Source organism: Strongylocentrotus purpuratus, unplaced genomic scaffold (genome assembly GCF_000002235.5).
Source record: "Strongylocentrotus purpuratus isolate Spur 01 unplaced genomic scaffold, Spur_5.0 spur5_scaffold_5, whole genome shotgun sequence".
NCBI lineage: Eukaryota > Metazoa > Echinodermata > Echinoidea > Camarodonta > Strongylocentrotidae > Strongylocentrotus > Strongylocentrotus purpuratus.
The window spans coordinates 43,695,204-43,707,932 of record NW_022145611.1 but is presented as its reverse complement, the minus strand read 5'-3'; the positions used below and the strand labels follow the sequence as shown (position 1 = coordinate 43,707,932).

Sequence of the window (12,729 nt, the reverse complement as noted above, 5' to 3'; positions counted from 1 at the left end):
GTAAGCTGCAGAGAAAATCATAACAATAACTGTATTAAATGTAGATAAGGACATACATGTAGCATCATCTTCAAATGTGAATAGGAAACCTTGCAGAGGGAGCATATGCCCACCATCTGCAAAAGAGATCTAGGGAACGAAATTCATATCCCTTCATTTATTGAAAAGGCATATCATTGGCAGGCTAGAGGCAGGCCAGAGGCAGGCAGGCCAGGGGCAGCGGTGACTAAGATATATATATTGTGCAATGAAATGGTAGATTGCCTTGAAGTTAAAATCAGAAGAGGCAGGCGTATTGCAATCTCTACTGGAGGAGTTACATGTACATGTAGAATGAGTGGGGGGTATGCACATTGTAGTCTGCATTGTTAATCCATGACTTATACAACTACATATCACAAGTGATCCACACAAGGATTACCACAAATCTTTTAGTCACCCTCAAAAACAAATATTTTAATGCCATGAACTAGTATAATAATGCAAAGCAGGAGATGTACAATGTATACACTGACTGTACATGTCTCTATTAGAAACATGGGATGCTTTTTGAATAATAACTGTTGCCTTGTTGACAACATAGGAATGTAAAGAGCACTTGTTTACATATCATAAGGTCAAATGTTGTATTACAAAGGAGTTCCAGGGGCTGTATTGAATCAACTTTATACTGATAACAATGAGAGAACAACTGTTAAACCCATCATCAGATTACCATGGCTTTTGTACACTGTAGGCATCCCTCCAATATGAGTGTACTGCATTTACATACCGGTATATATGAAATCTTCATAAGCAAAGTAAGAGACATTTTTTACTAAATGTAGACATGACCATATCCACAGACTATACAGTCACTACACAAGTAACATCTTTATTATTATCACAGGAAGCAAATATATGCCTTACTAATTATTTGTATTTTCATATCAATCCAAACTGTTAATAGAATGAGGAAAGGCCGTTTTCATTATTAGTATTTAAAAAATATTAGCATAAAAACACCTTTGTAAGCCTACAAATGAAAGCCATTTGTATTCAGTTTGTTCTTAATGAAGGGACTGATAATTTGGGGTAGAATGAGCACTTGTAACAATTAAATTTATTTTTAATAGTTTTTGTGATTAGCCTATCCTGTGGCTATAAAACACAAATTCTGATCATGAACTTGATTTACCCTTCCAGAATCAATGGTTTCCTCATCTATTTTGCTGATAAAATGAGTTAGAATTCTTTCACTATTGATCATGACATACATTATCCTTCAGTTATATTGATGTGAGTAAGCTGGAAACTTCTCACCTGGGCAATGGATTAGCTCAAGCACCAAGCTAATGCCCAATAGGCCTACATTGTACCAATACATCTATGACTACATTGTACACGTACATGTACATGTAAATTTGTTGTGGGTACAAAGGTATGGGAGTGAGGATAATGCTGAAATAAACTTCAATTTACTGATTTCCACATAATAAACACACAATCCTTTAAATATCTTTATGTATGTTAATACAATTACTTTTCTACATGTACATGTCTTTCATTTGAAATTGCCCTTTTATTCAATGTATTTTGTTGTTGTTGTTGTTGCTGTTGTTGTTAGTGTTTCTGTTATTCTTGTTGTTATTTAGAGAGAGAACATTCTAAAACATTGTTCCATCATGGCGATACAGTCTTTGAAGAAAAGAAAAAAAGACCAGCAACTGATTGATATGACATAATGATCTTGGGTCTGAGATATGAGTCTATCCTGTCCGGCTCACATACCATTCCTGCTATCATCATCATTAGGGGTAGGTTAGCTACCCTGTTGTGGCCTATTATTTTCACCTCACATCATAGCAGATTTAGCCCTTGACCTTTTCTGAAAACCAATGACCAGGACAGTCATCATGTGAACCATGAAGGTAAAGTGTAGGGCTTAATTCATTCACACCCCCCCCCCCCCCTCTCCCCGCATTCGAACATAGAAAGACATAACTAATACAGAACTCTGAAAGTATTTCATCAACCTTTTCATGCATGAACATTTGTACATTGACACCTACAATGTATAAAGGCAAACAGATTGAAGAATCAATAACTTCAGTATGAATATTGTTTATTAGTATGAAAATTACATAACCTAGCACATGTTTCGGATTATTTTTTTTTATTTTTTTTTAAATTTGTGTGTGTGAGGGGGGGGGGGTATTTATTTTTTACTTTTTATTTTAATGAATACAATCCTTTTGACGAGTGCCAATCATTTTAATCTGCTTTCATAACACATCTCAGCAATTCACTCTGTGTGTAGGCTGAGTGCCAGTAGATGGATAATCACATTAATTCAATGTCAGAATACAACTTTAAATCAGATTTACGCTTACAATCATGAAACTGTTTATAACAAAACAATCTTTCCGTTTGGTTTCCTTGAATCCTTGCAAATATTTTCAATGCTACCCCCAAGGTATGTGCCTTGTTTGTAGCTGGCATACACTGCATGCACTCTTTCCCTTCGACCTCTAATTCCAGTAAATTGTTTGCCTCGTTACACACCCTCACACACTTTATAGAGCATCATATTGACGGATTTAGAGTTCTTGGAGTCAAGGCCGGCCGGCCGTCCGTCCAGTCTTTATTAGCTTCTCTTTCCCACTTCGTGATTGATGATTGCATTTTACCAAGATGCTCATATTTCTGCTTTCATGCCTACAAGATATTGCTTGACCCACTGTGATTGACAACACTTCACTTTATTACTAACTCAAACACAAACTTTCTTCACTACGGAAAGATAGCATGCATGCATGTACCAATCTTTAAATCATATTGAAATAAATTCTAGCAGTCACCAAATTCAAATGGATTTAATAAAGTAGATACCAATTACTGTACCAACAAAAGCAACAATCATCAACTCATTGAATGAAAATATTGTGCAGATTATTATTGAATAAGTTTGTATCATGAAGTTTAAAGTGTAGTGTCATTAGTCTTGATGAAACTAAAGGAAACATAATACCAAATATATATCAGCATATTATCATTGTGACTGAATAAATTGAAAAGCTGTATCTGCATGTCTCTGAATTGATTTCTTGATTGCACCAAGCAGATGGTACAGACAAAATTTGTAACATCATTCCAAAATCCAAACACATATTCAAGCAATCTTAGAATCAAGATGGGAAACAGGCATGTAAATCCCTCTAATACAGGCCATGCATACATTACAGACGTTGAAGAGAAAGATACAGATACATGTTCATGTAACCACCTCTCTCAATTTCTATGATTCATTGAACTTTCATCAGACGTGCTTGAATACTTTGTCCCTCAATTATACATTGCTAATCAATAAAGACAATGCACTTTTTCAACACTGTCTGACTGTGACTAAGGTGAGAGTACGTTGACCTCTCTTTCCAGCTGGATGACCTTGTGTAATAATGCTACACTTGGCAGACTAACTCATGTGATATCATGCAGGACCCTGTCACCCTGCTGTACATGCATTGTGCTGTCGCTCAAGCATGCACTGGTAAACACAAAGATGTAAGGTACATTGTACATGTATGGGAGTTTTTTCTCTCCAGTTTCCAATCTTGTGCAAGGCATGCATAATATACAATGTAGGTGAAAATAATGTTACTAATATTTAGGGCAAACATTCTTTGCCTACACAATTTGAATGAATTCCTCAATTTCCTTTTTTTTTATGTATGGTATTTGATTATTTGACCCTACATGTCAGTATAAATGTCACTCTAAGAGGCATTTCGGGGGATCGGGGGGGGGGGGGGGGGGGGGGGGGGTCAAACTAAAGAGAGTAACATGTGCCTAGTTGCTTTAGTGTATCTCACTTATATCAATATCTACATCTATGTGTCAAATAACCACACGTTTCACATTAAAGAATAAAACCTTGCTCCAATGTGTGAGAACCATTCACAAGCCAAGTCTTATAAAAAGCTATGCTGAAATGCTCCAAGTAACGAGTACAATAGATATTCTATAACTTAAGAACTCGAGGAAGAAAGGATTTGGAATAGAGGGAAGGAGGGATAAACTAGATACATGTACAATGATTGAAAAGCGAGGCACTATTCCTGCCAGGCATGAGCCACCTTTGTGAGAATATAAAATCCTGGATGGTGAGTCATGCAATGACACAAAACTGTATTACCGTTACAAGTAGGTTCCTCTTGATCATTGTATCCATACAAGCATTTGTGCACATGTTATCTACACTTCAACGTAAGACAAACTGGAGTGTATTTCACATCATATAAAGGCAATGTAGTACAACAGTTTTGAAATTGACAGAAATTACAAAGATTTTCAAAGGTGTATTGAATTAATTTCATTATACATGTTGGTGTACAATGAAGGTCCAATTATTAAAGACATTACATTGTCAATTTGTATATATGGAATTTACCCCCAATAACAGTTGCATAGAGGTCTAATATCTCATTATGGGAAGAAAAAAATCTAAATCATTTCCACTATAGGGTTGCATCCATCTGTCATTATTCACTGTACCATTGTCAACCGTTACAATAGACTCTGTGCTGGGCAAACACCATGAGAAAAGCTGTGTTGACCAAGATACAGACTGACAAGGCAGCATTGTATTGAGATGAGTAATATCTAATGCCCAGAAAGAATCACTTTATAATGGACTTTATATTAAGCCAGATCAACAAAGCATGCATGCGTATTATGCAATGTGGCTTGCATTATGTGTGTTTGTACTTAGGACCATGCAGTGTACAACACCTTCTAAGACAAGTGTAATATACAATGTATACATGCAAAGGCTAAATGTGAGTTGATGTAATATTCATTTGCCATTACCCTGTAATAAAGCCATCGGTACTTTGATCTAAATGAACTAATTATTCATTTCATCGCCCAATACCAAATTATCAACCTACTTCAATCTCAGATTTGATTTCCTCTCAATGGCTATCATTTTCATTTTCTAATCCTGAAATCATTCAAATAGAAAGTGGTTTGGTTTGGTTTGGTGTGATGAGTCAGAGGCCGTGCGTGTTAATAATGCACATTTTCCCTGTACGCATGAAGAGAGCATGTCTCGTTTGGACACTCTACAGGCGTATGAGGGAATCTCCCTGCATACATTGTAATTCCCCTAGCTGTGTGCAGGTCTTGAGGCACTCATCATAACCCTGGCTCCCCCAAGCTTCCTAACCTGACCAGCAAGCATACAGGGGGAAAGAGAACAATTATGTCACATTCTAAATATAGACACAGTAAGTGAAAGTGCTGGTTTACAGTCTTTCTTTGAATGTATATTTTACTAGGTATTCACCCTTGAGAAAAGGGAAATTTTGCCTGTTCTATTATTCAATCTTTAGGTGATATTCGTACTCTAGCCACAAAACATATGCTTTGACAGAATATTGAGCAAGCAAATTCTGTAAAATATCTACTATATGTAAGTCCATTCAAAATGATGAATATTTTCCTTACGGGTAAAAGCCAAAACGATAAATCACTCTACACTACAGTCTAGACATTGGAGTTGAGGAAAGTCTCTCACAAATTAAAATTGCTTTAGTTTACATTTAAAGGAAAGTTACTTTTAGTATGAGCTTACAGGCAAATGCACTTTTTAATATATAAATATGGAAATGTATTTTGTGGTACTGATGAAAACAAAACACTTTCACATTGGGGAGGTCACTCCATTATTATGACAAAGATTACAAATATTTTCTTTGAAGTTGAAAAAACAACATATTTTTGAGCCAAAACAGAAACACCCCAAAGTTTCCCCATGTCACTTGTTCCTTTATAAATGCTTCATCAAATTCCAGAGAAGGAATGTCCTAGATTTCTTAAAGAATAATTCCAAAATAGATTTCAATCCAAAGTAGATTGTGATTTGTAGTGATGTGAGAAGAAAAATATAGGACTTGCCCAAGCTACAGAGAATTTAAACTAGGAAGATTGGATTTCATATACAATTTGGATTCATACTTGGACCTGTCAAATATTAGTCTGCAAATACACACTTTATTCTGTCAGTACTTTTATATTCATCAAGATTGAATGTAAAGTACATCTAGCCCTCTACATGTGAATGAAGCAAAGAACAAATTGGCTTGCATATATATCGGGACATACTTGTTTCTTGTTAATTTTGAATAATCTCCTTAACATTGTTAATTTCCAGGACAAATTTCATAAGAACGAGACTAGCGAAGTATTTCTACCTGAGGCTCTCCCTTTTACTTGACCTTAATTCATAGGTTAGGTCAAGACTTGGCATGCTATCACCTTCAGAGATCTTACTCACTCAGGAGCTAACTCAATCTTGCAAGAAAACTGTTATCAATAAATAGGCATTTAATTTATAACCTTTACTATGTATGAAATCGTACAACTTACATAAACCATCAGTTTGCATTTTGTTTTTCATTCCTTTAAACAAAAAAAATGACAAGTACTGAAGGGCATAGATTAGATTTGTAACCAAATACATGTACACTGTACAGTATATGTACTTTACACTGCCACTCTTTCTTCAGAAAACAATCTAGCCTTCTTGACACGTCAAGAAATAAGTAAAATTATAGGCCTACATGTATGTACATGTACATGTACGTATTCAAGCTTCAAGACAGAAAGTCTCTGGACCATGAAGAGATAACTACATGTCATGCATTCATCATCATTTATGAGTAACCCTTTGTGTGATGGTATTGTTAAATTTCTACTTCTTACTAAACTGGGCAAACATGTAAAGGAACAGCAGATTTACAAAAGTAGATTAGTATAAGGTCTGATGTAAATGTGTTCTCTTAAGTGAACATTAACAGGTTTTTAAAAGAAAACGATAGCATGGCAACAAAATACAACTATACGCAATCTTACACTGTGCATGTACTGTATGTGTACATAAGCATACTTGATGTTGCGTTGAAGTTAATGAAGGGGAAAAGCTCAGTGGAATACTACCAATGGCAGATGCATCCATGTTTACAAGGTCTCAATGAAGCATGTGTATAGAAACCACAGATTATATTCCTTAGCTAGCACAGATTGAGGAAGTACATGTACATTACATGGGTTTATCTGATCTTGACAGAAGAGGAGATGGTGTAGTATCACCTCAGTCTAGGCTGTCTTTATCTACATGCTACACATAGGGAACAGACAGGAAATCCACCAACAGTGTGTCATCAACTTTCTTTACTTTGCAACATATACTCCCACGTTTGTGAAACCTTAGATGCTTGTTTTTGATCATCTTCAACTTCAAATTTTAAGGGATCTTAATAATAATAATAATAATATTGGATTCTTATACATTGTATAGTGCACGTATCGACATTGAAAGGTCCTCAAACATTACCCGGCTATGCTAGGCTGCCAATTTCAACGCTCACAGCATTTAAAGAATTCCTTCCTACCGGTACTCATTTAACACCTGGGTGGAGAGTGGCAAGTGTAGATTAATGTCTTGCCAGAGGACATTAGTACCACGGCGGGACTCGAACCGTGAACCGTGTGATATATGGACACACCATATGAAACTCTTAACAGAAAATGTTGAAACTCTACTAAAATGTTAGGGTCTGTCATTGATTTTTATGTCCATGTTCAACTGCAATGAATGCAATCTAACTACTGGTAGACATTTTGTAAGGAGTTTGTAGTTTGTACAGAGTATGTGTTGTGGGAGTTCTGTCATGTCTCTATCATTTCCTTGTCCTGACAAGAAATCAAGGACTTGAATATTGTACAATTTTAATATACATGTAGTGTAGCTCTGTTCTTCAAATTATTAACGATACTAGAGAAGGTGAATGTTCAAGGCAAGTATCTCACTATTTGGTTAAAACATTCAATTACAACATATTTTATAATTATATTATGACATCCACATAACTTTCTGTAATTTTATGTGACACAATATTAAGCTTATGTCTGGGTGCAAGCTTGTGCATGTACATGTACATGTAGTCTCTTAAGTCTATGCTACAGCTGGTAGAGGCTGAAATAAATAGTGCTATCTTGTGACTACTCTGTAATTTGATACTTTGTTGCTGGTGCTACAGTGCATATCATTAAAGGGAAAATAAACAAGTTCTGGAAAATTACAAACATTATTACAACTAAAATGTTATTCTATGTTAAGATTGTGTAAATTTTGCTGTGAAACAAGAATCAGGAAAGTAAATTGTACATGTACAATGTACAATGTACATCTGTCAAACATCTGTTAAACATCTTAAATACTTCACTCATACTTTGAAAAGCCAAGCAATTCCAAACTTTAAAAAAATATCTTTTAAATAATTGTGCATCAAATTATTGCTATTAGTGTCTATCCCTAGAGATAGCGATTCATTGTGTATTGGAAATTATATTGAATTGAATTTGCGAAGAAAATAAAAGAAAATGTGAGATCAAGAAAAGACAGTAGTAACATACCAGAGGAAATATCAGACTCAAAGGATTCCTGTTTTTCTAAGAAGGCATCTACTTACCAAATAGAGACATACATTGAAAATCAATTAATTATGAAAAGATTAATCATCTTCATAAGTTTGCTACTAGTAGCATTGAATACTATACTTGCCATCAGTTACCGGTAGTTACAGCTAGTACATTTCTATATCACTCCAAAGCTATGATAATAATAATACCTCATTAATTAACTTGATAATAACTGCACACAATTGAAATTACTGTAATAAATGCCATGGTTGGTTGGATTCTGACCTCATTATTGCTTTGCTGTTAGGTTTCCAAAAGGCACAAACTGCAAACTAAGGACAAAAACTGAATCTATCCACTAAAGATGTTGAGGTAGGCCATCTAAGCATGCCATCTGAATAACAATACACCTACAGTTATAAACTGGCTGCTGAAATCATCTACCAGTAGTTACAAATATTATTTACTGCAATTTAATTAAATTCAATAAGTTTGTTACACAACTACTACATTTTTAATACTCATAATCTGTCAATTCTTCTTTCTAACAGAAAATAATTAGTAATTTGTCGATTTTACTGGCATTGCTTGAAAATAACTTTAATATATATATACAGTATATATATATATATATTACTTATATCATTAAATATAGAAAAACAAAGAAGATTTTAGAATGTTTACTCACCAGCAGCCTGAACTGTCTTCAGCATTAAATCTCCAATCGACAGATTTCCTTCAATACCAGTAATGGTGACCTCCGTCTCCAGATTGGTGATATAGATGATGAGATCCCACGTTCCATCAGCATATCTCCCATCTGGGAGGGTAAACTTGTACCCTTCCGGGTTTGTCATGTTTTTAAAATCTGCAAGAAATAAAGATTGTAGGCAATATCAAAGCAGGGTTGGATGCTAACAGGTGCCCAGGGCTCATGCGCACCCAAAATTGAAGTCCAGACCCCTAAATTGTGAAGGTTTAAAATAGGGCCCGTACATACATGTACACGTACAGACTGTAAAAGCGCAATCCAAATATTCAGATTGAGTACGTGTAAATGAACATAATGTCCCATTTACTTCCCTACATGTATGCCATCGGATTTGAAAATTTCACAATCTACAATAAGAATTTAATCATGAAAGCTAAAATCAGGCTGTAATATTATGTTTTTCAAATTCTTACCCATGATATCTACTTGCTGTACAAACGCAACAGTACTTTCTCCAAACAAAAACTGAATGCAAATGATAACAAGCAAGAGCGAGACAGGCCTTATATCCTGCACCTATAATCTTTCCTTCACACACTCCCAATACTAGTATAACATACACAGCATGCCAGCACGGAAGTGGACGTGTTTCGATCTATATAAGTACAAGTATAGATGTTCCGTTATCCTATCATTGCACTTCCTGCAAAACAACCACATTTTTTTCTTTATTCACAGCAGATGCTCAAATGTCAAAGCAGTATTGAGCTGACTGACTTCCTGCACGAACCCAGGGTAGGAGAGGGAGTGGAAATGTAAGCTGTCACTACAGGTTATAGGAAGGTAAGGTATCCTTGATGTTGAAAGTTCATGTGATGGGATTGAATTTCAAAAGAATGACCAACAATATTCATTACGAAAATAATACAAAAATAATTTGAACAGAACAGAGGTCTAGTGTAGACCAGGAAACCCCAGCATCATCATAATGCACACAATTCTGACCCTCTGAGCATTGATATTAATCCTTGATTACTGAACCGTTATGTTCCTTGAAGAAATTGCAGTTTTTCGTTTACAATGTATGATTTATTCAAAATCATGCTGAATGTTATATTAATATTTTTATTATTTATTTTTTTTAATTATTTTAACATATTTGTGGCTTACACCCAGTAAATAAGATCGATTGATCGATGTGTATTGAAAAACAAGATAGAAAAATCTTGGAACCAGCGGGATTTGAACATGCATCTACTGCTTGCCGGGCAGCGACTCTACCGCCAGGCCATCACTGGTCCATGGCACAGTCACGATGAACTAGAACAAATACCTAAGCTCTTCTGATGCATTCTGACTTTACAAGAATATTTTTATTGTTGTTGTTATCATAATCATAATCATCATCAGTAATAGTGGTACACTGTAGTAATGATTTGGCATCACTTGGGCCTGGTACTTCAAGTGATTTTCCATTCCTGATTTGAATATGAAAGATAACGCTTTTTTTTAATTTCAATTTGTGATCAAGAGACATGAAGTACAGTATAATGTAAAGTAATCGATCATGTAGATTACTACTTCTTGTTCAGGTTTTTGGTATAGATTTATAGATCTATCGTGCATTGATACAGTACATGCTTTAATTTAAGGACTGATTAAAACATAATAGTATTCTAGATTTATTTTTGGAATTTAATGATACTCAAAAACAAATTGTTAATGAAGATTTCTCACAGAAGAGAACATGTAGATGCACATGTAGCTTTAGTATTTACATAAGAACCTCAAGACCAGTCTTAGTCGTTAGTCACTAATGTGCTCTGACGGACAAAAATCATTTAAAAACAAACCAGGTTGGCAATCTCTATGTAAGTACTGTACATAAATCAATGTTTTTTATCAGTATTAACCTAAATCATTATTTTATTCTTTTATGTATGTTATATAAGACCCTCAATGATTAATATAAGTGATAGTTTATTTTTCTTATCTCACTTTTGTTTCTAGAGGTCCTGTCAAAGATTGCACTCATACGTACAACAACAGGTACTCTCAGATAACCTTGCACACCAGACAGCTCTAAATGCCTTTTTGAAGTTTAACTTCCTACATTCGCCAAGACATAGATCTACATGTCTTAAACTGCAGTGAGAGGTTTAAGTAGCTAAGTAATTGGTTACCAAGTAGAGCTGTGCTAAAACAGCCCACTGACTAAGCTGATTTAGAAATTAGAATACAAATGAAGGAAGGAACTGATAGAATTATGATTGAATCATTCTAGGCTACGAATGAGATGTAAAGAGCACTAGATTTTTCTCTTAATTCTGCCTATTTAATACAGGTATCAGCAACTTCCTAGACTCCTACTCCTAGACCCCTTCTAAATTAACATACCTGTAGCCCTAAGCACAAATGATTCCACAAGTACCCTGACAGTATTCACCTGTATTCACCTGTCTTTTCGGGCTCCTTAGTATGACAATGTCTTAGCAACAAGTTACATTACAAAACATCTTCAGTCATGTGCCAACCTGTATGTTTGGTGACTGTGCTGCGAGAGAATGTAGCACAACGGAGGGGTTCAGGGGGCAGAGCCTCCTGAAGCTGGTGGCTTCTTAAAGGCCCAGATGTAGGATTTTAACACCTTTTTATTCCAAAACATATAAATCATAATTTCATAATGATGAGATAAAAATTAGTAGGATTCCTGCTTGGGTACAATAACACTGGAAGTAAATTTATACCTAATGTAGTTATTGCAATAAACACATGAAAATAATAGACTAGAAATAGACTAGACCTATTCTAGACTCCTAGAGACAGTAGAGTCTAGTTCTAAATATATATTTTCTTTTTTAATTATTTTTTTGTCATTGCAAAAGCCGCGCCCCACTCCGACTGACCACAAACGCTACAAGTGGCACCACCAGTTGAGAATCGGATGCCTGGTCCAGATCTACCCTGGCCCTGGCATCATCTAGAAAGTTTAAGTTATACTCAAGTTTTATTATTTCATTTTTAAGTCCATTCTTTTCGAGGTTAAACAATAATATATTCATCAACTTCATATTCACAGACAATTAGAAGGTTGCATGAATGATGAAGTTAAATGAACATTGGTAACGTTTGCTATTTATCAAATATGAGAATGTGATTGCAAATTCAAGCAGAGTGACAAACTGTCTGCAAAGCTCAAAGCAAGATTCAAATCATAATCATGATAATCTGAAACTCAATTTTTGATGACTATCATCAAGCCCGTTTCTTCAAAGTTCAAGTTCAAGACTACATCAGCTAGAAATCTAGTTCAGGTTAGGATTTTCTGCATCCTTATCTGGGCAATCCTATACTTTAGTGTGTTTTATTATTTTGGGTTTCTAACTTCAGTTAATAACAGCTCTTCGTGCATATCATAGGGTTAGGGTTAGGGTTAGGGTTAGGGTTAGGGTAGGGTTAGGGTTAGGGTAGGGTTAGGGTTAGGGTAGGGTTAGGGTAGGGTTAGGGTTAGGTTTAGGTTTAGGGTTAGGGTTAGGTTTAGGGTTAAACTGAAG

At 35.2% G+C, this 12,729-nt stretch overlaps 1 protein-coding gene across 2 annotated transcripts in view; it reads right to left on the bottom strand.

Annotated features, from left to right (window-relative positions):
• The window catches only part of LOC579736 (fermitin family homolog 2), a 61,608-nt gene that overhangs the window by 48,344 nt on the left and 535 nt on the right, over positions 1-12,729 (bottom strand). The window contains exons 1-2 of one of the 2 annotated variants that reach the window (XM_011666551.2): positions 9,649-9,703; positions 9,152-9,331 (exon numbers count right to left, since the gene is read on the bottom strand). In XM_011666551.2, coding sequence (XP_011664853.1) covers positions 9,152-9,331; positions 9,649-9,652 — 184 coding nt within the window. In that variant the 5' untranslated portion in view covers positions 9,653-9,703. Of the gene's footprint in view, positions 1-9,151; positions 9,332-9,648; positions 9,704-12,729 lie in introns of those variants that run through there. The other variant, XM_779834.5, reaches the window with a different exon arrangement.